Source organism: Talpa europaea (assembly GCF_964194135.1).
Source record: "Talpa europaea genome assembly, chromosome: 5".
Lineage (NCBI taxonomy): Eukaryota > Metazoa > Chordata > Mammalia > Eulipotyphla > Talpidae > Talpa > Talpa europaea.
This window is the reverse complement of record NC_140071.1, coordinates 79,187,013-79,214,881: the sequence shown is the minus strand read 5'-3', so window position 1 is coordinate 79,214,881 and position 27,869 is coordinate 79,187,013. Positions and strand designations below refer to the sequence as shown.

At 37.4% G+C, this 27,869-nt stretch overlaps 1 protein-coding gene across 1 annotated transcript in view; it reads right to left on the bottom strand.

The window, feature by feature from the left end:
* The window catches only part of STPG2 (sperm tail PG-rich repeat containing 2), a gene marked incomplete at both ends in the record, with an annotated part of 288,689 nt that overhangs the window by 157,353 nt on the left and 103,467 nt on the right, over positions 1-27,869 (bottom strand). The window contains 2 exons of the mRNA XM_084232956.1: positions 17,363-17,522; positions 17,918-18,025. Coding sequence (XP_084089082.1) covers positions 17,363-17,522; positions 17,918-18,025 — 268 coding nt within the window. The remainder of the gene's footprint in view (positions 1-17,362; positions 17,523-17,917; positions 18,026-27,869) is intronic.

Genomic DNA, 27,869 nt, shown 5'->3' with positions numbered 1-27,869 from the left:
TTAAGCAAAATAGACAAACCTCCAACTAGACTAAGAAGGGAGATATCTAATAGAATCAGAAATGAAAAAAAGAAGTTACAAGAGATACCTTAGAAATGCAAAGGATAATAAGAAACTATGCCAACAAAATGAAAACTCTGGAATAAATGAACAAATTCTTAGAAGCATACATCCTGCCAAGATTCAACAGGAATTAAATAAAGAACATACAAGCAAGAAGACTGAAAGTCTTCCAAAAAACCAAAACCCAGGACCTGAAGGTTTTTCTAGTGAGGCCTACTAACCCTTTGAAGATAAACTATACCTATCCTTCCCAAACTCTTCCAAAAATATTGAGGGAAAAAAGTATGCTCTGAAAAACATTTATGAGGGCAATATTACTCTAATACCAAAAGAAGAAAAGGATATCAAATAAATAACAAAAAGTAAACTACAAAAACAAAAATCACTGATGAAGTCATATATAAGAATCCTCAATAAAATGTAAGCAAATGGATTTCAATAATTAAAATCCATGCAAAAAATCACAATAAATGAAAAAAAAAGCATTTGACGAGATCCAATATACATTTCTGATTAAAAAAACCTCTAAAATGGGCATAGAAGATAAGTATTTAACATAATTAAGAGCATATATGACAAACAGAAAACTAGCATTACACAGTCAATAATGACAATTGAGTGATTTTCCTCTAAGATAGGAATAAGACAAGGATACAAATGATTAACCCTGTGGTTATACATGATATTAGAAGTCCTAGCCAAAACAATTAGGCTAGAAATAATATATATATACATACACATTGTGTGTGTGTGTGTGTGTGTGTGTATATATATTTTTTTCTTCCTTTTTGTACACTGTATGCTTTCTCCTCTCAGGTGTAGTCCCCATAGAGTTCCCATTGTCAATTCACCTGTGAACCATCACCGTAGTCCCTCTTGCTCTTCCTTGTTTTGATCCCTCTCCATCCTCATTCCCTGCAGAATGTCTCTAATTTATAGTTGCCTGCTAATTTTGTTTTTTTTAATATATTATAATTATTTTTCCTGAGCCCTTATTTATTTCCCCTACATTCCTCCTAAAAGTGAAAACATCTGACTTTTTTTACCTCTCTGGCTTATTTCACTGAGCATAATCCTTTCCAGCTCCAGTCATGTTGCTGCAAATGGCATGAGTTTATCTTTTTTGATTGCTGAAAAATATTCCATTGTGTAGATATACCACATCTTCTTGATCCAGTCATCTATTTTTTTTGTCATTTGGGTTGTTTGCATAGCTTACCTATTGTAAATAGTGCTGCAATAAGCATAGGGATAGAGGTAGCCTTTTGAATTTAATGTTTTTGTGTTCTTTGGGTAGCTTCTTAGGAGTGGAATTAATGTGTCAGATGGAAACTCCATTTTTAGAGTTAGAGGAATGTCCACATACCCTTCTATAGTGGTTGGACCAGTTAGCATTCCCACAAGCAGGGTAGGAGGATTCCTTTTTCGCCACATCCTCACCAACACTTTTTGTTACCTGATTTTTTTTTTTAAATATGTGCTATTCTCACTGGTGGAAAGGTGGTATATCATTGTGTTTTTGATTTGCATTTCCCTGAATACAAGTGATGTTAAATGTCTTTTCACAGACCTGTTTGCCTTTTGCATTTCCTCTTTGCAGAAGTGTCTTTTTAGCTCTTCTGACATTTGTTGAATGTCATATAGCATTTTGCCTACATTTTCTTCTATGTGTTTTATGGTTTCAAGTCTTATGTCCAATTTTTTTATCCACTTTGAGTTGGTTTTGTACATGGATTGTTTACTTTGTTTCTGTTGAATTGCAACAGCACTTTGTAGAATTCTGTGATTGGTCCATAATCAGTAGCATTGTGTGCAAAATTTTTCTCCCAATAGGTAGGGTGTCTCTTTGTTTTGGTTAATGGCTCTTTTGCTAGACAGAAGCTTTTTAATTTCAGGTAGTCCCAGTTGTTCATCTTTTTCTTCATTTTCTTGACTTTGGGGGATGTGTCTTTAAAGATGTTATTGAGTTGAATGTCATATAGTGTTTTGCCTATTTTTTTAAGGATTTATTTATTTATTTACACAAGCACTGGGTACAATCAGAAGCGCAGGAGGGTGAGAGAATTCACCAGAGCCAGAGCAGAGAACAGAACAGGCAGACTGACAAAATACACTAATGAAGGGAGCAGCGGGCAGCAGGAGAGGTCTACACGCCATATGGTACCCTCCACCAGCGGCCGGGGATCGAACCAGTGCTGCAGAGGCTGCGGGCAGCTTCCCAACCCAGCACTCAACTGCTACGCCACCAGGGATGCCCTGCCTATATTTTCTTCTATATGTTTTATGGTTTCAAATCTTATGTCCAATTATTTTATACACTTTGAATTGGTTTTTGTACATGGTGAGAGTTAGTAGTCTAGCTTCATTCTTCTGCATGTAGCAGTCCAGTTTTCCCAGCACCATTTATTGAACAGACTGTCCTTGTTCCATTGCATATTATTTGCTCCTTTGTCAAAATTAGTTGTCCATAAATATGTAGGTTTATTTCTGGGTTTTCTTTTTGATTCCATTGGTCTGTGTGTCTGTTATTGTTCCAGTACCATATAGTTTCAGTGATATGGCTTTGTAGTCCAGTTTGAAGTCGGGGAGTATGATACCTCCATCCTCCTTTTTAGTGAGGAGAGTTTGGCTATTTGAGGTTTTTTATAGTTCCTTATGAATTTCATCAATATTTGTGCTATTTCTTTGAAGAATGTCATTGAAATTTTTATTGGAATAGTATTGAATCTGTACATTGCTTTTGGTAGGATAGCCATTTTAATCATGTGAATTCTTCCAATCCATGAGCAGGGGATATCTTTCTATTTCTTTGTGTCTTCTTCATTTATTTTTAACAATGTTTAATAATTTACTTGGTATAGGTCCTTCACCTCTTTTGTTAGGTTTATTCCCAAGTATTTAATTTTTTTCAATTATGAAAGGGATTGTTTTTTCTTCTTCAGGCTGTTTGTTTGTATATAGAAAGGCTACTGATTTTTGTGTGTTGGTTTTGTATTCTGCTACTTTACTAAACTGGTTGATTATTTTGATTAGTTTTTTCTATGGGTTTATGGGCTTCTCTATGTATATTATCAAAGTATCTGCTAAAGTTACAGTGTTACTTCTTCTTTCCCTATTTGAATTCCTTGTATGGATTTCTCTCGTCTTATTGCTTTGGCTAGGACTTCCAGTATTATATTGAAAAGCAGAGATGAGAGAGGACATCCTTGTCTTGTTCCAGATCTTGAAGGAAATTCTTTCAGCTTTTCAACATTGAGAATGATATTGGCTATGGGTTTGTCATATACGGCCTTTTTAAGTTAAGGTATTTTCCTTCTATCCCAACAATTTTGAGAGCCTTCATAATAAATGGATGTTGAACTTTGCTGTATGCTTTCTCAGCACCTATTGATATGATCATATGTTTTTTTTTTATTTTTCTTATTGTTGATGTGCTGGATTACAGAATTGATTTTCAGATATCGAACCATACTTGTGCCCCTGGAATAAATCCCACTTGGTCATGGTGAATTATCTTTTTGATGCATTGTTGGATTCTGTTGGCTAGGATTTTATTGAGGATTTTTGCAGCAGTGTTCATTAGAGAGACTGGCCATAGTTTTCTTTTTATGTGTTGTCCTTGTTTGGTTTTTGTGTTAGTGTAATGTTGACTTCATAAAACATACTTGATAGTATTCCTTCCTTCTCAATTTTTCAAAAGAGTTTGTTTAGGGTAGGCACTAGTTCATTTCTGAACATTTGGTAGAATTCATTTGTGAAGCCATCTGGTTGTGGGCTTTTGTTTTTGGTAGGGTTTTGATTACTGTTTCAACTTCATTGTTTGTTGGCGTGTTCAGTGTTCTATTTCTTCTTTATCTAGCTTTGGATGGCTATACAGTTCTACCAATTTGCCCATCTCTCCTAGATTGCTGAACTTCTTCGCATACACATTTTTATGGTAATCTCTGATTATTCTTTTGATTTCAATGGAGTCTATTGTAATTTCTCCACTTTTGCTTATGATCCTATTTATCTGTGCTTTCTCCCATTTTTCTCTTTGTAAGCCTGGCTAGAAGTTTGTCTATTTTGTTATTTTTTTTTTGAAGAACAAACTTTTGGTGTCATTGATCTTTTGGATTGTTTAACTTCCATTTCATTTATTTCTGCTTTTATTTTTATTATTTCATTTCTTATACTGGCCTTTGGATTTTTTTGTTGTTCTTTTTCCATTTCTTTAAGGTGGGAGATTAGGTTGTTTCTTTGATTTTTTTTTCTTTTTTCTTAATATGGGCCTGTATTGCTATATATGTTCCTCTTATAACTGTTTTTGCTGAGTTCCACATGTTCAGGAGAGTTCTGTCCTCGTTGTCATTCGTCACAAAGTATTTTTTTAATTTCTTCTTTGATTTCCTCACCGATCCATTGGTTTTCCAGTAGTGTGGGTTTCAATATCAAAGAGGTAGGAGGGTTCTGTGCCTTCTTTTCATGGTTTATTTTTAGTTTGATGTCTTCATGTTCAGAGAATATAGCTGGTGTGATTTTGATCTTAGCGTATCTGTTGATGTTTGTCTTGTGTCCCAGTATGTGATCAAGCCTGGCAAATGATTCATGTGCACTTGAGAAAAATGTGTTCTCATTATTTTTTGCTGTGCAGTATCCTATAGATATCTGTTAAGCCCATGAGGTCTATGTCCTTATTTAGAGTTCTAGTGTCCTTGCTTATTTTTTGTATCATTGATCTATCCAATGGGGAGAGTGGTGTGTTGAAGTCTCCTATGACATATATTTTTTCTCTAATGCCTGTTTTCAGAGATGATAATAATTGATACATTTTGGTGATCATTTGGTGAGTACATGTTGATGAACATTATGTCTTCTTGATGTATTGTCCCCTTAATCTTAATGTAATTATCGTCTTCTTTCTTTTTACCTTTTTTTTTTTTTAGTTTGAAGTCTTTTTATCTGATAGAAGTATAGCTGTTCGTGCTTTCTTTTTAGGGTCATTTGCTTGTAGGATTGTTTTTCAACATTCTACTTTCAATCTATGTTTATCTTTTGTAGTTAAATGTGTTTCTGCTAGACAGCAAAAGGCTGGATTCTTTTTTTTTTAAGATTTATTTATTTATGCATACAAGAACCAGGGTATAAGCCAGATGGGGTAGGGTAGTGAGAGAATTCACCAGAGACAGAGTGGGGAGCAGAAGAGGCTGAATGACTGAAATACACTGCTGAGGGGAGCAGCGGGTGAGACAGGAGAGGTCTGCTGTGCCATGTAGGTTGTTCCCTGGCCAGCCAGAGATCGAACTTGTGCTGCTGTGCCTGGCAATAGATTGATAGTGCTGTCTTTAAGCCCTGCACCACCAGGGAGGTCCTTGGGTTGTTTTTTAATCCAGCCTGTTAGTCTGTGTCTTTTTATTGGTGAGTTTAGCCCATTTACACTTATGGTTAATTTTGATATACTGGCACCTGTATTTGCCATTTTGTTTGCCTTTTGTGATTCGATTCCTTACCTTATACTATTTCCTTATTCATTCTTCTGTTGATTTTGGCTCCAGGGTTTCTTGTAATATTTTTTGAAGTAGTGTTTAAGTAGTAATGAATTTCTGGAGATTTTGTTTGTCTGAGAAGAATTTTAATTTCCCCTCAGAGATGAAAGACAGCTTTGTGGGGTAGAGTATTCTTAGTTGGCATTTGTTGACTTGAATTTGGTAAATATGTCACTCCATTCTCTTCTTGCCCATTGTGTTTCTTCAGAGAACTCTGATGTCACCCTGAGTGGTTTTCTTTTTATAGGATTTCTGTTTATTTGCCCTCATCAGTTTCATTATTTTTTCCTTGTCTTGGACTCTTGGAAACTTTACTGTTATGTCTTGCTGTAGTTTTCCTTTCATTATGGATATTTGGTCGTCTTCTCACTTCCTGCATATCTATTTTTGTTTCCTTCTTCATGCTTCAGATGTTCTCTTCAATTATTCCCTTCAACAGTTTCTCAGTTTGATTGTCTCTCTCCTCACCTTCTGGTATTCCTATGATTTTATATTTCCTTTCCTCACAGTGTCAGATAATTCTCGAAGTATTTCTTCATTCTTCTTCCTTTGCACTTTCATTTTCTTCTTTGGTTCTTTTATTATTGTTTCTTTTAGAGTACTAATTCACTCTTCCATTTCTTCTATTCTATTTTCATGGCTTTTCCCAGAATTCTGAGCTCTTCCACTAATCTCTGGATATCCTCCAGTTCCATCACTTTCTTCCTCAGTTCACTGATTATATTCTTGTCTCTCTGCATTTCTCTTAGCAATTTGTTTCATTATAGCCTTTTTTTTAATTCTTTATCTGTTAAGTAGAGGTATTATTCCATGTTTCTATTATCGGGTTCTAGTGGCTAATTTCTTTCTGTGGTGGATTGTTCCCAGAAAGGCCTGCTTGATCATTTGCATTTTTTTTCCTTCCCATTGTTAACCTTTGACTTTGCTCTGTTCATAGTGCCCCTGTACTGCTGGTGCTGGTGAACATGACTTCTGATTTCTCTTGCTGAGGTGTGGATGTGTCTGGCTAGTGTCTGGGCCACTATGGCTGGATACACATCTGGACACTCTATTATGGTAGGCATTTTTCTGAGCTGTGATTTGCTCCAGGAGCCTCTGCTTTTGTCTTGTGTGGAGCACTGTACCTCCAGACACACACTGATGCCAGTTCCACTGGGAAATGCCTGAAGGATAGGCAGGATATATTTCTCTGTTGAACTCCTCAGTCCCTCTAGGTGTATCTCAGAATACTGGGATTGAAAGAGAATAAGCAGTGACAAAAAGGATAAAAGGAAAGAGGAAGATGACATGGAAATATAAAAGAATGAAGGTGAGAGGAAAAAAAGGGCTAGATGGGGGGGGAGAGGAAAGAGGAAGAAGAGGAAGAGGAGGCAATGTAATAGAAATAGACGAGAAAGTAGCAATGGTAATGTTAAAGGGGATAAAGAAGAAAAATAGAAGAATCAGAAAACAGAAATAGGAAAGATAGAAAGAAACAACAGAAAACTAACTGACCAATAAAACAAACACAAAAACAGATGGGGGAGAATTTCTTCTCAGGACTCTGATGGTTCCCAGTAAGATAGACATGTTGTTTTAGTCTGGTCCATTGGGGAGTGTCACAGGGCTAATTAGGATAGTCTTCCCAAGGCCAGCTATCTCCCTTTTCTCCCTCGCAGCATGTTGAGGGAGGATTTTAAAAAAGCACAAAAGGGTATGGATTGAACTGTAACTGTTGGTGGGAGAGGATCAGCACTTTTTTGGGCCTGTGAGGTTTTTGGGTGGGTTATAGGGCTTCTGAGACCTCCTTCCCTCTGAGGGCCTAGAGTACTAAGAGGATCCTGATATAGGGACCAGTCCTCTTAGGCTCCTCCTGATGTCTTTTCCGCTGGTAAGGGCAACTAGTTAAATGGCCCCACTGGTCTCCAGAGGGCAGGGAAAGGAAGCACCACAACAAAGGGCCTTGCACTGTGTGCCTGCATGGAGGCCCCACTGTGTGCCTGCATGGAATGTACATCTATCACTCCCCAGAGCTCTCAGATGTCTCAGGATTCTCAAGGTATCTGGTCTCCAAGCCTTTTCCCTTTTCTACTATACAATGGGGGTTGGCTTTGTGGCTGTGTGAGGGAAGAAGTGTTCCTATGATTTTCTCTCTTCCCTTCCCCTGTTATTCCAATTTTTCTTTATATCTGGGCAAATCACCAGTGTTGCCCAGTTTGTCTAATGCATTCAGGCCCTCCCAGGAACTCGCTGTTATTTCTTCCTATCAGTTGTGTTTATGGGAGAAGTCAACCCTAGCATCTTTTTTCTGCCATGTTAATGATGACCTTGAATGACGGGACGTTATACATAGAAAACTTAAACACACACACAAAGAAGCAAAACAACCCTCTTGGAAATAATAAATACACCAAAGTTGCAGGCTATAAAATCAGTATCCAAAATAGTTGCTTTTTTAATATATAAACAATGAACAAGCTATAAGGAAAATTAAAATTATGATAGCAGCAAAATGTATAAAATCTATAGAAATAATTAAATAAGGAGGAGAAAAACCAACAACTGAAATCAGAGTGACTGTCTTAGAATAGTCAGTCTTTTACATAGAAACTCAGGCCTCCAAGACCAATTGCTTCAATACCCAATGAGTATGCTGCAAAGCTCTGATTTTCTGGACAAATTATAGGATATTTATTCCATTGCATGTTATCAGTTAAGAAAGTAACCAGGATAGCCAAGATTGATGGGGGAAAGAATGAGATTTAATTTCTCAATGGCTCAATGGCTTACATAGTAAACAGTTTGTACTATGAGTACAGCATTTGCATCACAAAGGCCATATCAAAACTTGTAATGGATCAGAAACTGAAATGTCAAGACAGAGGATTTTTACAAGGTAATCATGGTTTAAAGGACAGCTCTTTGCAGATTTTTGTGATCAGTGCTTTAACATTAGTGTTGTGTGCAAAAATGTTCTCCCAGTTGGTGAGGTTTCTCTTTGGTTTTGTTATTGTCTCTTTTGCTGTGCAGAAGCTCTTTAATTTGATGTAGTCCCAGCTATTGATCTTTGCCTTCACTATCAGTGCTTTGGGTGATGTGTCTGTAAAGATGTCTTTGATATGCAAATCACGTAGTGTTTCACCTATATTTCCTTCTATGTATTTTATGGTTTCAGATCTTATGTCTAGTTCTTTAATCCATTTTGAGCTGATTTTTGTGTATGGTGTGAGGTAGTGGTCAAGCTTCATTCTTGTGCATGTAGCGACCCAGTTTTCCCAGCACCATTTATTGAACAAACTTTCTTTGCTCCAATGCATAGTCTTTGCTCCTTTGTCAAAGATTAGTTGACCATAAATCTGTGGGTTTATTTCTGGATTTTCTATTTGATTCCATTGGTCTGTGTGTCTGTTCTTGTTCCAATACCATCCAGTTTTGATGATTATGGCTTTGTAGTATAGTTTGAAGTCTGGGAGTGTGATGCCTCCATTCCCTTCTTTTTTATTCAGGAGACCTTTGGCTATTCAGGGTTTTTGGTGATTCCATATGAATTTCATCAATAATTGTTCTATTTCTTTGAAGAAAGACATTGAAATTTTTTATTGGAATAGCATTGAATCTGTAGATTGCTTTTGGTACGCTGGCCATTTTAATAATGTTTATTCTTCCAATCCATGAGCAGGGGATGTCTTTCCATTTCTTTGTGTCTTCTATTTCTTTTAACAGTGTTTATAGTTTTCTTTGTATAGGTCCTTTACCTCTTTTGTTGGATTTATTCCCAAGTATTTGATTTTTTTTGTTTCAATAATAAAAGGGATGGTTTTTTGATATCTTCTTCAGATTTATTGTTTGTGTATAGGAAGGCTACTGACTTTTGCGTGTTGGTTTTGTATCCTGCCACTTTACTGAACTGATTGATGAGTTGAATTAGTTTTTCTGTGGAGTTTTTGGGGTTCTCTATGTATATTATCATATCATCTGCAAATAGTGATAGTTTGACTTCTTCTTTTCCTATTTAGAATCCTTGTATGTCTTTCTCTTGTCTTATTGCTCTGCTAGGACTTCCAGTATTATATTGAAAAGCAGTGGTGAGAGTGGTCATCCTTGTCTTGTTCCAGATCTTAATGGAAATGCTTTCAGCTTTTCACCATTGAGAATGATACTGGCTGTTGGCTTGTCGTATATGGCCTTTATGATGTTGAGGTATGTTCCTTGTATCCCAAGAATTTCAAGGGCTTTTATCATGAATGGGTGTTGCACATTGTCGAAAGCTTTCTCAGCGTCTGTTGACATTATCATATGGTTTTTAGATTACTTTTTGTTGATGTGTTGGATAACGTTGCTTAATTTTTGGATGTTGAACCATCCTTGTGTCCCTGGAATGAATCTTACTTGGTCGTGGTGAATTATCTTATGGATACATTGTTGGATTCTGATAGCTAAAATTTTATTGAGGATTTTTGCATCAGTGTTCATTAGGGAGATTAGCCTGTAGTTTTCCTTTTTTGTGTTGTCCTTGTTCGGTTTTGGTATTAGTGTAATGTTGGCTTCAAAGAACGTGTTTGGTATTGTCCCTTCCTTCTCAATTTTTTGGAAGAGTTTTTGAAGAATAGACACTAATTCGTCTCTGAACGTTTGGTAGAATTCATTTGTAAATCCATCAGGTACTGGGCTTTTGTTTTGGGGGAGGTTTTTGATTAACATTTCAGTTTTGCTGCTTGTAATTGGTCTGTTTAGGTGTTATATTTCTTCTTTATCTACTTTTGGGTGATTGTAGAGTTGTAGGAGTTTGTCCATCTCCACTAGATTGTTGAACTTGTTTCCATATAACTGTTCATAGTAGTTACTGATTATTCTTTTGATTTCTGCAGTGTCCGTTGTGATTTCTCCTTTTTCATTTATGATCCTGTTTATTTGTGCTTTCTCCCTTTTTCTTTTGTGAGCCTGGCTAGGGGCTTGTCTATTTTATTGATTTTTTTCGAAGAACCAGCTCTTGGTTTCATTGATCTTTTGAATTGTTTTTTTAGTTTCAATTTCATTCATTTCTTTTTGGTTTTTATTATTTCTTTTCTTCTACTGGATTTGGGGTTCTTTTGTTGTTCTTTTTCTAGATCTTTGAGCTTCGAGATTAGGTTGTTTCTTTGAGTTCTTTCTTGTTTCTTGATGTGAGCCTCTACTGCTATATATTTTCCTCTTATTACTGCTTTTGCTGCATCCCATACACTTAGGAATTTGGTGTCCTCACTGTCATGAATTCAAAGAATTTTTTAATTTCTTCTTGATCTCCTCATTAGTCCAGTGGTCTTCCAGTAGTGTGGTTTTCAATCTCCATGAGGTAGGCAAGTTCCTTACCTTCTTTTTATGGGTTTATTTCTAGTTTGATGCCTTCATGGTCAGAAAAGATGGTTGCTATGATTTCAATCTTGGTGTATCTGTTGATGTTTGTCTTGTGTCCCAGTATGTGATCGATCCTGGAGAATGATCCATGTGTGCTTGAGAAAAATGTGTACTCCGTTTTTTTTGGGTTAGTTTTCTATAGATGTCTTTTAAGCCCAAGCGCTCCAGGTCCTTATTTAGAGCTTTAGTGTCTTTACTTATTTTTTGTCTCATTGATCTATCCATTGTTGATAGTGGTGTGTTGAAGTCTCCCACTACGTATGTCTTTTCTCTGATGTCTGTTTTCAGAGATGACAATAGTTGTCTGATATATTTTGGTGCTCCTTCCTTTGGTGAATATATGTTAATGAGTGTTATTTCTTCATGAATTATTGTCCCCTTGATCATAATGTAGTGACCATTGGGTCTCTTTTTATCTTCTTGAGTTTGAAATCTGTTTTATCTGATATAAGTATAGCTGTTCCTGCTTTCTTTTTGGTCCATTTGCTTGTAGGATTGGTTTTCATCCATTAACTTTGAGTCTATTTTTATCTTTTGTAGCTAAATATGTTTCCTGGAGACAGCAAAAGGTTGGGTTTTGTTTCTTAATCCAGGCTGCAACTCTGTGGCTTTTTATTGTAGAGTTTAGTCCATTTACATTTAGAGTTAATATCAAAATGTTAGCATCTGTATTTGCCATTGTGTTTGTCTTTCCTTTGATTTTATTTATTTATTCTTTTAATAACTTTTTTTTTGGCCTTCTTTTGTTGTTATTCATCCCTCTGAAGTTCTGGCTTTAGGACTCCTTGTAGTATTTTTTGGAGTGGGGGTTTAGTCGTAATGAAATTCCAGAGTTTCTCTTTGTCTGGGAAGGTCCTTATTCTTTCTTCATAGAGGAAGGAGAGTTTTGCAGGATATAGTATTCTTGGTTGGCATCTGTTTTCTTGGAATCTGTTGACTGTGTCCCTCCAATCTCTCCTTGCCCTTCTTCGGAGAAATCTGCTGTCAGCCTGATGGTTTTCCTTTGAATGCTATCTGTTTCTACTCTCTTGTCAGCTTCATTATTTTTTCCTTGTCCTGGATTCTTGGGAGCTTTACTACTATGTGTCTTGCTGTTTTTTTCCTTTCGTCGTGGAAGTTTGGTGTTCTTCTTGATTCTTGTATATCAATTTTCAGCTCCTTCATGTTTGGGGGGGTTCTCTTCAATTATCTCCTTGAATATTTTCTCTGTTCCTACATCTCTCTCCACTCCTTCTGGTATTCCCATAACTCTTATATTTCCTTTCCTCATGGAGTCAGATAGTTCCCAAAGTCTTTCTCTGGTCTTTTTCCTTTGTACTTCTCTTTCCTTTTCTGTTTTGGTTCTTTTTATTTCTGTGTCTTCAAGAGTACTTATTCGTTCTTCCATTTTATCTATTCTGCTTTCATTGCTTTTCCCAGAGTTCTTTAGTGCCTCCATTAATTCTTTGATCTCCTGCATTTCTTTTACTTCCCTCTTTAGGGACTCAATTTCATTCTTCTAATCGTTGATTATTTTTCCCTTATCATTGTTTTCCTTTATGGGTTCTGTCATTTTTTTAATCATGGCAATTTGAAGTTCTCTTTCTGGAAGGCTCAGAAGTTCTTCCAAGTTACTGTCGTTGCAATCTGGGTGTTTGTTTTCTTTTTGTGGTGTGCTTTTTTCCTGAGGAGTTGCTAGGTTGCATGTGGTTCTTCTGCTCCCTACTGTCTGTTTTCTAATTTTCCATATGCATTGGAACACTGTGTTGCTGGTACTGGCCGGCATTTTCGATGAACTTCTCTGCTCCCCTCTGGTTCCTCCGGGAGCCATCTGTCAGTTTCAAGCAGTCTTTACTGAAGAAATGTCCCTGTTCTAAAATGGCGATGCAGGACACACTCCCTGTGCGCCTGGTCTGCACTGGCAGTGAGTTCCCGCTCCCCCTCTGGGCTGGGACTGCAGGCCAGCAGAGGTCTGTAGTGGGCGAATTCCCAGTTCACCTCTGGCTCCTGAGGGAGCCTTCTGCTGATTTCAGGCAGTCTTTACTGAAGAAATGTACCTGTTCTAAAATGGCGATGTGGGATGCTCTCCCTGTGCACCAGGCCTCAGGCACACTCTTCTGCGCACCCGGTCTGCCCCGGCTGTGGGTGCCCGCTCCCCCTCTGGCCTCGGACTGCTGGTCAGAAGGGGCCTGGCGTGGGCGAACGTCCCAGCTCACCACTGGCTCCTCTGGGAGCCTTCTGCTGATTTCAAGCAGTCTTTACTGAAGAAATGTCCCTGTTCTATGGGGTATTGGTGATTTTTTTTCTGATCGCTAGGTGGCACCAGAGATCTCTCCTAGTGTCCTTGGGAGCTGTTTTTTTCACCCCATGGGATGGGGAACAGATTGGGAGTGGTGGAACCATTGGGAGCCGTTGAGGGGAAAGCCTCAACAGCTTTGGGATGCTGTGTCTTCCTTGTGCCCCACCGTCTTGGGGAACCCATGCCCTTAATTTCATGCCCCGGGTCTCAGTTCCAAAGCCCTCAGGTCCAGGACATGGGCTGTAGCCCAGTTCAGTGTCCACAGAAATAGCGCCTTTTTGTCCCCTGTTCCCGTTCTGGGCACTTGGTTTGTGATTACTTAGTTAGGGACATTCACCTCAGTGAGGGCCCCCGCGTGTCTCCCTGCAAGCCTAGGTTGCAGGCGTGGGGACCAGGACAGCTGCGATCCGCGTTTGCTTTTCAACAGCTGCTTTTCCCTACAAGCTTATGGGCTAGCCTGGGGCTGTTTGTAGGTCTCCGGGAGTCTTTGCTTTTCTCTAATGGCACCTGGAGCAGTTCACTCACCTTTGCAGAGAATCCTGCAGGTTTCTCCACAGCTCCAGCTCACGGGTGTTGTGGCTGAAATAGTTCCTTTCCACTCACAGTCCTGCTTGATGCTTAGTTTGTTCTTGTTGGTTGTTTCAGTTTTGTTTTTTTTTTTTTCATTTCTTTCCTCCTTTCTGTTGGTCGGAGAGTGCCGACTTTGTGGGTGGGGGAGGGTAGCTGGGTTCTGAGCTTTCCTCCCTTCTAGTCCTCTTTTATGGCAACTTTCTTCTTCGGGTAGTTTTGGAGTCATCTGTTTATCTTCCATGTTCCAGTTCTCACTGGGACCTGCCTCTTTTCCTCCCTATTAACTTTTTTTTAATGGGAGATCTTACTCGTAGTGTTTCCTTGCTGCCATGTTGATCCGCCACCCCCTCCCCGCCAATTAGCTATTTTTAGCAGTGTATGAGAAGGTATGGCCACAAAGAGATGCTAAATCCATTCAATTCTCAAGCAGAATTTATAGAAAATAAAAAGGAATCAAGCTAGGGCCTCTCCTCATGGCGCTGGCCAGTTGAGCACAGTGCTGTGAAACTGTTCACAGTCTTTGCAGCACCTGTTCGATCCCAGCCAGCCGGCAAGGGTTCCACATGGCTCCGCAGACCTCTCCTGTCTTGCCCAGTGCTCCCCTCAGCAGTGTATTTCCTCAGTCTACCTGTTCTGTCCCCCACTCTGTCTTTGGTGAATCTTCTCACCCTCCCACACATCTGGTCTGCTGTACCTCGCTTCTTGTATAAATAAACAAATCTTTAAAAAAAAAAAGGAATCAAGCTATTGTAGATATGAAAATAAATTTTTTCATTCCATTTCTTCAGACAAGGATTTCAAAGCAACATATGTCCTGAACAAAGACCAAATCTGAGTTCTCCTTGTGAAGTCCTCAGAAAAGTTTTTGATTGTACCTCATAGGGCCTCCCTGGGGTGCAGGGGTTAAGTCTCAGCACTATCAAGCTAGCACCAGCCACTGCTGCGGCAGGCTGCGCCTCCCATGCTGTCTCGTGACATGGTCCGGGAATTGGGGGAGACTCCCGAGAAGTGGGGAGTCCCAATGCTACCCCGAAGAGGGAAAGTTGTACTTCCCAGAAGAGGGGAGTTCTTGCACTTCCCAAAGAAGATCTGAACTAGGGAGTCTCAATGGCAAAGCCTGCTAAAGCTCTCCTCTTTATTCTTGGTTAATGCTGAAGTAAGTTAGTTATTAACTGGCCTGTGAAAACCTAAATTCGGACCCAGGTGACAACTGGCTTATTGTTCTTATGCATGAACTATCACAAAATAAGTAAAAATTGTTAAAGGTATAGTTAGGAAAGAAATGTTTCGGCCCTGAGAACTATGGAGAACAAGCTGCCCTGAACCAGCTGTGCTTGGAAACCATAGCCTAACCTGGGAGAGTACCTGTTTGCAGCAACAATACATTTCCTGGTGTATGCAAGAGGTCAATAGTTCACAGGCCATGTGGAGGTTAGGAATTTCTAGTTAAGAGTTAGACTTCAGTAGAACTTACGTAGATTTGATGAGTTGTTTTAGACCACTTTGAAGTAATTAATATATTAACCAAGTTAATTGAGCACTAGGAGATAGATTGATTTTAGTAATAGAATAGGAATTTTACACTCACTTTGTAACTGGGAAAGTTTAATTGTTGTCAAATGTGTTGTCTTGTATGATTGATCATGCTAGTAAAAGAGCTGTACCTAGGAAACTAATTGTTCTTAGGTTACCAAAGAAATGGCCTACAGGTGTAAGGCCAAGAGAGTCTTTACATGATCATGAGAAAATATGTATTGATTGTCTCTGCTCTGCATCAATGCTTATGCTGATGTAATCCCACCACTCGCCTTAAGGTATAAATAAAGACCTGCTGAGACCCTCAGCAGGAGATACTTGCACCAGGGAGAGTGTCTGTGTCTACCTCACTTCTACCTCGCTCCACTTCCCCTCAGTCCTCCGAGAAAACTTGGCCGATGCCGTCCTCTCCTCTCTGAGACCCCTGACACAACTTCTAGCTGGAGCTGGTCTCCAGCAACTACAGTATCAGTTTGTTCCCCAGCCAGGAAGCTAACCCACATGGCACAACAGACCATTCCTGTCTTGCCCACATCCCCTTGGCAGTGTATTTTAGTAGATCTGCCCGTTCTGTTCCCTGCTCTGCCTCTGGTGAATCCTCTCACCCACCCACCCACCCCCCCCCCCGCACCTCTAGCCTATACCCTAGTTCTTGTACGCACACAAACAATAAAATAAATCTTAAAAAACAATATTGTTCCTCACAGAATCTCTCACTAAAGAAAAGGTACTCTAAGAATTTTAAGACAATGTGTGATAGACACTTTGGAATTAAGGATTACTGAAAAAACAGTGGCATCAGTGGTGACTCATATAGACAACTGTTTCTTGGAGAAGGGTTTGTGGGCTTAACTTTTGTCCAATATTTTTCATTATAAATTAATACAATAAAAAGTTCATATTTTTTAGGGCCTCCCCTGGTGGCACAGCAGTTAAGCGCTGGGTAGCAAAGCTGCCCGCAGCCTCTGCAGCGCCAGTTCGATCCCCGGGCACCAGCGAGGCCTCCACATGGCATGCAGATCTCTCCTCCCATGCCCGCTGCTCCCCTCAGCAGTGTATTTTGTTGTTCTGCCTGTTCGGTTCCCCACTCTGGCTCTGGTGAATTCTCTCACCCTCCCGGCTTCTGACAGTACCCAGTGCTTGTATAAATATATAAACAAATCTTTAAAAAAAAAAGTTCATATTTTTAAAAGGAATTGCACTAATGCGGAAGGAAGATTACAACAGTGCAAAAGAAAAGTGATTTATAGACTACAATCTTCTATGAGAAGGAAGCAAGTTAAGAAAGCTCCAGCTGCAAACACCATCTAGTTTTTTTAGACAAGGAAGGGTAATGGAAGGGATGGAACTGTGATCCCAGAAGTTAAAACAAAAACCATGAAAAATCATTTGCAGAGAATATAATTTGACCCTCAATTAAAGAAATGGCACAATAGCTTTGCTTGATTTCAGAATGTTTCTATCAGCTCTATGACTACTATGGACCATCAGTTTTTCCCTCTTTTTTAAATGTGAATGTCTATCATAATTATCCTATCTTTCTCCCACTTTTTTTGTTGTATATATGGGGTGGGTAATATGTATCTTTAGTTCACAACTCTTCTGATAGAGAGGAATCATACTCATGAACTGAAGTAATACACACAAAAATCTTCACCTGTTACCTGTACTTGAATTAGATAACAAGATCCTGGACTTCAGAATTACGCTATAATTACATGAGATTTTGTAGTCATTGAGAAGACATGAGTTGACATATTATGTATGTTTATCACCCAAGAGAAGTTTAGGAAATTTACTGAATAAAGTAAAAATAAGAGAAAATTGCAATTAGGACATTTTAAATTGTATGCTATTTTGTATTTATTTGTGAATATTGCATAGTCATTGCTTTAAAAATGCTGACAGTACTTACCATAAAATGAAAAAAAAAAGTACTCTCTGGTACAATTAATATTGTTAATAATATTAAGTTACATAAAGCTAAAGAGTAAAAACATATAGATTAATTGCTAACCTGGCATTTCCTCTGTCCTGGAGTCCTGTATGAATCGAGCAGCACTTTGACCAAATGGGGTATTTTTCAGTGCTGGTGTTTTCTTCAATGACTTGAAAGCAGTTTGATATTCATTATATGTGCCTGGGGCTGGAGTGATAGACTTTATGGGTATAAATCTCTAGTGAAAATGGGAAAATATGCCAGTGAGAAACTATAGTACATAGTGATATTTTGTGAGTTAAAGTTGGCTTCTCAGTAATTTAACATTTGGGATTAAATTTATCTTTTTAATGAAGTTAAGAAAACACAGGTGAATTAAGATCTCATAACTGTCAAAATTTTTAGTAGTGGTTTCATTCAAATTTTCATCTTTACACATTGCTAAACTTGTAATGTTATATAATTTCATTTACCCACACATTTTATAATATGATTTGCACAGGTCATATCTGTTTCTAATTTGTATAAATGTCTTTTTTTCTTTTTAGAAGATCCCCAACCACCACTGGATTGTTATCAGCTTCACATTATACCTATCATTCTCTGTGTATGAAAATTATTATAGAACATTACCTGGGATTGAGAAAGAAAAGCAGCTGATACATTATTTGCAGTTGGTTTCAGATTTTCAGTCTGCTGAAATTGGCTTTTAATGTCATATTTTCCAGGACCTGGTACACTCTAAATTACAGCAAGAAAAAAAATATATTTTGTCATTAGAAAGCAACTATCAATAAATGTAGTTCACCACATCAACAAGAAGAAAGAAAAAAATCACATGTTCATAGCAATAGATTTTGAGAAGGCATTTGATATGAGTTAGCATTCATTTATGATAAAACCCCTTAAAATCTGAGTATAAATGAAATTTCATCTTAACACAATGAAAGTCATATATGACAACCCAAAGCTAGCATCATTCTCAATGGTAAAAAACTAAATCCTTCACAAAAAAGTTCTGGTACAAGAAAGGATGTACACTCTCACTACTACTATTCAACATAATATTTTAAAAAAGTCCTAAGTAAAGCAATTGACAAGCAAAAGCAATAAAATTTATCCAAATTGGGAAAGAAGTAAAGTTATCATTATTTGTAGATGATATGATAATACACTTAGAGAACCCTAAGACTCCATGAAGAAACTACTTGAAACAAACAAACAAAACAAAAAACAGTTTAGCAAAGTGTCAGGATACAAAATCACTAACACAAAGTGGTTGTTTTCCCATGTATAAATAATGAACTAAGAAGAAATTAAGAAAGCCATCCCATTTAAAATCATATCAAAAATCTTAATACTTGGGAAAAACCTAGAAATGGAACAAAGTACATACACTAAATCAAGGACAGCCTCTTCAACAAATGGTGCTGAGAATAATGGGCTGCCACATGCAAAAGAATGACACTAGACCATTACCTCACACCATTCATAAAGATCAACTCACAATGGATAAAAGACTTAGATGCAGACTAAAAATCATAAAATGTGTAGTAGAAATGATAGGAAAAAAACCTCCATGATGTAAACTATAGAAACATCTTTGTGGACTTATTTTCAGCAGCAAGGAAAACAAAGAAGAAAATAAGTAATTGGGACAGGGCCTTTCTGGTGGTGCAGGGGTTAAAGTCTCAGTGATATCAAGCTATCACCAGCAACTGCAGCATGAGTTCAATCCCCGGCCAGGAAGCTAACACACATGGCACAGCAGACCTCTCCTGTTTTGCCTGCTACTCCCCTCAGCCCTGTATTTCAGTAGATCTGCCTGTTTTGTTCCCCACTCTTTCTGAAGAATCCTCTCAAACCCCCCCCCCATCTATGGCCTACACTCCCATTCTTATATGCATAAATAAATAAATAAATCTTTAAGAAATAAATAAATAACTGGGACTATATCAAAGTAAGTATCTTCTGTACAGTGAAAAAGATAGTGACCAAAACAAAGATACACCCTATTGAAAAGGAGAAAATATTGGCACACCATATATCTAATAAGGGATGGATATCAAAGATGTATAAAGAGCTCAAAAACTCAAAAATATAAACAACCCACTCAAAAATGAGCAGAAATGCTTAAAAAGTACCTCTCCAAAGAAGACATGCAGATGGCCAACAGACATGAAAAAAATCTCATCATCACGTATAATGAGGGAAATGTAAATCAAAACTATAATGGGATACCATCTCATACATGTGAGAATAGCCCATATTAAAGAAACCACAAGCAACAAATGCTGGTAAGGGTGTGGAGAAAAAGGAAAAGTCTTACATCAGTGGTGGGAATGTAGATTGGGTCAACCATCATGGAGAGACATTTGATGTTCCACAAAACACTGAAAATGGATCTGTCATATGACACAGCAATTCCAGTCCTAGGTATCTATCCAAAGAGCACAAAAACACTAATTCAAAAGGACACTTGAACTCTTATATTTATAGCAGCACAATTTACAATAGCCAATTATAAGGAAACAACATAAATGCTCCACAACAGATAAATGGAGCAAGATGTGGGATATATACAAAATGCAATGCTACTCAGCAATCAAAAAAGATAAACTCATTCTATTTGCAGTAACATGGATGGAACTAGAAGGGATTATTCTAAGTGAAGTGATCCAAAAGGAGAAAGAAAAATACTGAATGGTTTCACTTACATGTGGAATCTACAGAGACCAAACAAAGGATCAAAAACAAGTTATAAGACTGACCTTTGAAAGAAGACAATAGATCTGAGATATTCTGAATGGGAGGGGAAGGTGAAAAGTAGAAAACAGGGAGAAGGAGAGCACAATGCACTATGGTGGACAACTATTGTTGCTTTATAATGTGGAAACTATGAAAAGCACACCTGACAAGAGAAATTCTACATTATGAAAAACATACACAAGGATGTTTACAAAATTTATACTTTTAAGAAAAAGTAAACAGAGCACCTAAAAGAACAGCTGACTAAATATCTGAACCAAGCTACAGTTTTTAAGTGATTTCCTATATACCAAACCACTTTAGTATAGACTAGATAGAACAAATTTCTTGACAGCTTTGAAAGGGGGGCTCAGCCACCAGCCCCTCCCAGCAGAGTGGTACCCAAGCCTGGGCATTCCAGGGCCTTGCTTTACATCAGACACCCTTAGCAACACCTAGGTAAGCACCCCTAACTCCAGAACCAGTCACCAGCTCCTCAGGAAGACCAAGATTGATAGTATATACAAGAAAATAAAGGAACAGAGTCTGGACAACCCATGCCCAGTGGGAACCATGTAGTTACACCCACTGGCTCCAGAAGCCTACACACCATGCAGAATCACCCATGCTTGGGTGGGAACCACAAGAGGTCTTGCCCACTGATTCCAGCAGGCTGGACCACTCACACTTGGAACAGGACAGGCAGATGTCCTGCCCACCAATCACAGAAGTCCAGATTACCCAAGCCTATGTAGTAGATGTCCAGTGGGACACTGCAAAAGCATTATTAGGGGAAAATGTAGAGCACCACAGGCCCCATCAAGAAACAAGAAAGAACCCACAGAACCAACCTAATCTCTCACTTCAAGGACTAGCGGGAAAAAAAAGAAAAAGAAAAACCTTCTACTGGTAGAAGAAAGGAAGTAATAGAAATTAAAGCAGAAATAAATGAAATAGAAACCAAAAAGACAGTCCAAAAGATCAAAGAAACAAAAAGCTAGTTCTTTGCAAAGATAAAATAGGTAAACCTCTAGCAGTTTCATGAAGAAAATGAGGGAGAAAAGTCAAAAAAATAGTATTATGAATGAAAGAGGAGAACTACAGCAGACACAGCAGAAATACAGAGTATAATCAGAGATTACTATGAACAGTTATAGGCAAACATGTTCAACAACTTAGATGAGATGGACAAATTCTTAGAATTTTATAATCACCCAAGGCTGAAAAAAGAAATAGAAAACTTTGAACAAACCAATTACAAGTTAGCAAATGGAAACAGTAATAAAAACCATTCCAGAAAACAAAAGCCCAGAAACAGAAAGTTTCACCAGAGATTTCTAGCATTCAAAGATGAGCTAATGCCTATCCAACTAAAACTCATTCAAAAAATTTTATGAGGGCAGCATCACAAATATACCAAAACCAAACAAAAACGACAAATAAAAAAGAAAATTACAGACCAATTTCCCTAAAGAAAACATGTTAAAATCCTCAATAAAACATTAGTAAATCCAACAGTGCACCAAAAGCATTGTACACCATGACCAATGGCATTAACTCCAGGAACACAAGAATTGTCCATCACCCAAAAATCAAAAAATGTTATTCACCAAATTAACAAAAAGAAAAAAAATACCATATGAACATATCAATAAATGCCAAGAAAGTACTTGTAAAGTCCAATATGCATTTGTGATGAAAGCACCCAAAAGAACTTGGAATAAAAGGAACACATCTTAATATAAAAACTGCCATATATGACAAACCCACAGCTACCATCATTGTCAATGGTGAAAAACTGAAAGCCTTTCCATTAAGTTTTGGAACACAACAAGGATGCCCACGCTCATCACAGCTTTTCAATATAATACTGAAAGTCCTAGCTAGAACAATTAGACAAGATAAACACATAAAAGGAATCCAAATAGGGAAAGAAGTAGTAAAACTATTACTATCTGCAGATGATATTATAATATGCATTTTTCCTTTAAAAAATGCACAGGTGGGCCGCCCCTGTGGCACAGGCAGTTGAGCGTCATGCTGTGAAGCTGTCCACCCACAGCCTCTGCAGCACCAATTTGATCCCGGCCAGCTGGGAGGGTCCCACATGGCGCAGCAGACCTCTCTTGTCTCACCCGCTGCTCCCCTCAGGAGTGTATTTCATCAGTCTGCCTGTTCTGCTCCCCGCTCTGTCTCTGGTGAATCTTCTCACCATACCACGCATCTGGCCTGTACCCTGGTTCTTGTATAAATAAATAAATAAATATTTTTAAAAAATGCACAGGAAAACTAATTAAAGCAATAAACCAGTTCTGTAAAGTAGCAGGTTATAAAATCAATACACCAAAATCAGTAGCCTTCCTGTACATGAAACATCAGTCTGAGAAGGAAAAAATTAAGAAACCATTCCATGTACAATTGTACCAAAAAGAAATTAAATACCTGCAAATGAAACTAATAAAGGAGGCTAAATAACTATACAAAGAAAATTATAAAACACTGCTAATGGAAATAATGGAAGACATAAAGACATTCTCTGTGAATGGAGCAGATGGATCTACATTATCAAAATAGTCATCCTACCAAAAGCAATTTACAAATACAATGCAATTCCCATAAAACTGTCAATGACATTCTTCAAAGAAATGGAACAAATATTGCTGAAATTCATATGGAATCACAAAAAAACCCACAAATGTCCAAAGTTCTCCTTATTAAAAGGACTTAAATGGAGATATAATACTCCCAGACTTCAGACTATATTACAAAGCCCAAATAATAAAACAACATGGTATTGAAACAACAACAGACCAATGGAACTGAATTGAAAGTCGAGAAATGAAGCCACACATACATGACAAAGGAACCTAGAATATACAGTGGAACAAGGAAAATCTCTTCAATAAATGATGCAAGTGAATGAAATTAGATGACTATCTCACACCATACACAAAATCAACTCAAAATAGACAAAAGACTTGGATTTAAGATCTGAAACCATAAAATAAATATAAGAAATAGCCAAAAACACTCCATAACATAAACTTCAGAAATAACTTTGAGGGTTCATCTCCAGAAGCAAGGAAAACAAAGGAAATATAAATATCTGGGACTACATTAAACTAGAAAGCTTCTGTATAACAAGAGACAGTAATCGAAACAAAGAGACACCGCACTGAATGGGAGAAAATATTTGCACACCAAACATCTGATAAGGGACTGATATCAAAGATCTATTAAGAGCTTACCCAACTCAATGAAGAAAAATACTCAATCAAAAAAAAAAAGCCAGAAGAGTTAAAAAGACACCTCTTCAAAAAAAAAGAAATGCAAATGGCCAACAGGTATATGAAAAATAGCTCTTATAATCATGGAAATGCAAATCAAAGCCACAATGAGATACTACCTCATACCTGTGAGAATGAACCATATAAAAAAAAAAAAACACTCTTATTCTGCTGTTGGGAACATAAATTGGCTTCTGGCCCAGCCACTATTGAAAGCTGTCTGGAGGTTCAAAATGTTAAAAATAGATCACCATTAGGTTCCAATAGAACATCTTATGTGTATAATGTCCCATGTGGGATTGATAACTCCTTAACTTTGATCACACCACTAATCTATATATTTTTTAACTCCTGTCACACACTTGACATTTTTATGTCTCATTTTTATATATTTATGTTATATGTATCTCTTGTCTAATTATTTTGGCAATTGTCATGCATTTTCTTGTTTATATCATTTCTTTTCAGTTTAAATTTATTGTACAGCCAATTTAGTATTGATGAATTCTTCATTTAGCTTTTGCTTATCTAAGAAATGTATCATTTTATCATTCAATTCTGAATTTATCATTTATCACTGAATTTTTTTTTACGCATGTAGAATTTTATATTTTTTTTGTTTTGTTTTGTTTTTTAATTTTACTTCTATATTTCCTATATAATTGCAACCTCCTTATTTTGACCCCAATTCCCCTTTTCCCTATCCCACCCCCAATAGTGTGTCTCTGGTTCATAGTTATTTGTTGATTTTGGTTTTTCCTTTCTTATAGTTTTTCTTTTTCCTGGTCCCTAATTTAGGTTTTCTAGATTCCTGCTAGGAGTAAGACCATCTGGTATTTTTCTTTTTCTTTCTGGCTTATTTCGCTGAGCATGATCCCTTCCAGTTCCATCCATGTTGCTGCAAATTGCATGTGTTTATCTTTTTTGATTGCTGAGTAATATTCCATTGTGTATATGCATCACATCTTCTTGATCCAGTCATCTATTTTTGGGCATTTGGGTTGTTTCCAATGCTTAGTTATTGTAAATAGTGTTGCTATAAACATAGGCATGCTGGTGCTCTTTGGAATAGTGGTAGTGAAGGCAAAGATAATCAGCTGGGATTAAATCAAATTAAAGAGCTTCTGCACAGCAAAAGAGACAGTAACCAAAACAAAGAGACACCCCACCAACTGAGAGAAAATTTTTGCACATAACACTAATGATAAAGGACTGATCACAAAAATCTACAAAGAGCTGAAGAGACCCAAAAAAATCAAAGTAAATAATGCAGTCAAAAAATGGCAGAAGAGCTAAAAAGAAACTTCTCCAAAGAGGAAATGCAAATGCCAACAGGCATATGAAAAAAATGTTCAACATCACTTGTAATCAGGGAAATGCAAATCAAAACTACAATGAGATACCATCTTACACCAGTAAGAATGGCACATATTAAAAAACTGGCAACATCAAATGTTGGTGAGGATGTTGAGAAAAATGAACTCTCCTGCATTGCTGGTGGGAGTGCAAAATGGTCCAACCACTATGGAAAGCTGTGTGGAGATTCCTCAACCTACTAAAGATAGAGCTTCCATATGATCCAGCCATTCCACTCCTAGGTATTTACCCAAAAGACACAGAAACATTAATTCAAAAAGGCACCTGCACCCTATGTTTATAGCAGCATTAATTACAATAGCTAAGCTATGGAAACAACCCTAATGCCCAAAAACAGATGAATGGATCAAGAAGATGTGGTATATACACACAATGGAATAATACTCAGCAATCAAAAAAGATAAACTCATGCATTTGCAGCAACATGGATGGAGCTGGAAGGGATCATGCTCAGTGAAATAACCCAGAAATAAAAAGAAAAATACCATGTGGTCTCACCCATAGTAGGAATTTAGAAAACCTAAATAAGAGACCAGGAAAAGATTAATTATTATAAAGTAAAAATCAAAATCAACAAGCAAATATAAACCAGAGACACACCATGGTGGGGGAAGGAGGGAGTAGTATCAAAACAACAGGGGGTGGTAATTATGTCAGGATTATAACCAAGATGAAAATGCATACACTGTGCAAAAATGAAAAATGATGTAAAAATATATAAAATTAAAAAAATAATAATAAAAATAGAGCCTTCCCGGTGGCGCAGCAGTTGAGCGCTAGGCTGTGAAGCTGCCCCCAGCCTCTGCAGCGACAGTTCAATCCCCGGCCGCAGGCGAGGGTCCCACATGGTGCGGCAGACCTCTCCTGCTGCGCCCGCTTCTCACCTCAGCAGTATACTTCGTCAGTCTGCCTGTTCTGGTGCCTGCTCTGGCTCCAGTGAATCCTCTCACCCTCCCACACTTCTGACTGTACCCAGTGCTTGTATAAATAAAATAAAAATTAAAAAAAGAGTTGTTTTAAAAATAATAATAATAATAAAAATAAATTTAAAAAAGACATGAAACCATAAAATATGTGAATAAAAGACAGGGAAAGCCCTCCATGTCATTGGCTTCAATGATGTCTTTGTGGTTTCATATCTAATAGCAAAGGAAACAAAAGAGAATATAAGCAAATAGAACAATTTCAAAATAAAAAGCTTATGCACAGTGAAAGAAACTATAATTCAAAAAGACACCCTAGCGAATGGTAGAATATATTTTCACATCATATCTTTGACAGGCACTGATATCCAACATCTGAAAATATAATCACACAAATGCAACAAAAAGAAAATATATAACCCAATCAAAAATGGGCAGAGGAGCTAAGCAAACCCTTGTCCAAAGAAGACATAAAGATGGCCAGCAGTCATAGGAAAAATGCCCATTATCACTTATATTCAGGGAAATGAAAACCAGAATCACAACGAAATACTACCTCACCCCTTTGAGAATCCCTGTATCAAAAAGACCTGAAGCAACAAGTGTAGGCAACAATGTGGAGAAAAAGGAATATGCCTACATTGTTGATTGGAATGTAGACTGGTCCAACCCCTATGGAAAACAGGAGTTTTTGAAAACATTAAAAATAAAGCTATATACGATCCAGCCATCCAACCCCTAGGAATCCACCCAAAGATTGCAAAAAAAACACACTAATTCAAAGAGGTGTATGCACTCCATGTTCATTGCCACACTACTTGCAACAGGCAAGTTATGGAAACTATGTAAGTGCCCAAAAACAAATGTGTGAATTAGACAAAGTGTGGTATATGTTCACAATGAAATGCTACTGAGCTATTAAAATTTTATGAAATTTTGCCTTTTGTGACACTTGGAGGGATCTGACAGCTATGAAAATGTGAGGAGGAGAAAGGCAAAACCAGATGACTTCATTGATATGCAGACTATAGAGAAACAATACAAAAGGCATAGACAAAACAAAACTCAAGGATACACAAGAGATCTGATTGTAGAATTGAGGCTATCAACAGGTGAGGTTAAAGTTTACAGAGCAAGGAGAGGAAGAGGCCCAATGGATCATACTGGAAGATTATAAATGTGTCAGTGCTAGGTGTTGTGTGGGAACATTACAGCTATATCAATCTGAACGTACACCAACATCATATGCAATGCTGTAAACCCATACTTGCCTCAACACAAAAGTGCACAATTATAAAAAATGTTGTGGGGTACTTGCACTATGTATTTGTTCTATCATAGTGATTCTCACTGAAATAGCTAAAAGTTACAGAAGAACACATGAATAACCAAAAAACCTTAGTCCTGTGTTATTTTCTTAGACAAAAGTTTATTTCTCAGTTCTAAAGGCTCTAATTGTAAGAGGAAAGTGTTGCAGACTTGGTTCTTCTGAGAGCTCTACCTTTGCTGTTTTCCTTCTTCTTGTACCTTTATGTGGTATATTTTTTTCACACATGTATCACTGTTGTCTATTCTCCTCATGAGGACAGCAATCCTATTTGATGAGGACTCAGTTCTTATGAACTCATTTAAACCTTATTACTTCTTTACGACATTTATCTCCAAATACAGTGAATTTTGGGTAGAAATACTTTAATGTGTGAATTTGGATTGGAACACAATTCAATGTATAGCATCCTGTGAGTGTAGGAATAGTTAAATTTGGTGAATTTTACTCTTTGATTTAATTTCATTGTACCTTATTGGTATACTTAGACAGTTGGGATCTACCAATTTAATTTGTAACAATTTGTATTATTATTTTAACCTTGTGTGGTGTTTTAAAAATAGTTCTATAGACATAGCACCACTTTTTTGTTTGATGAATTCCTCTCTTAATTTATCGTTTGGGAACACTGGTTCTCAATTTTTTTTTTCTTACCTCAGGATCATTTTAAACTCTTAAAATTACTGACCCTAGAGATCTTTCAGTTATGTGAATTATATCTACTGATACTTATATTAGAAATTGGAACTGAGAAATATTTAACATACAAGAATATATAAGTGTTCATGAGGGAACAAGAGTCAAAAAAGAAAACAAAGTCTTAGTACTTAGCAGAGACTAAATGTGTTTCCCCAAAATTCCTAAGTTGAAACCTAATTCCCAAAGTATTTGGAGATGGGACCCTTGGAAGTTGATGGGGACAT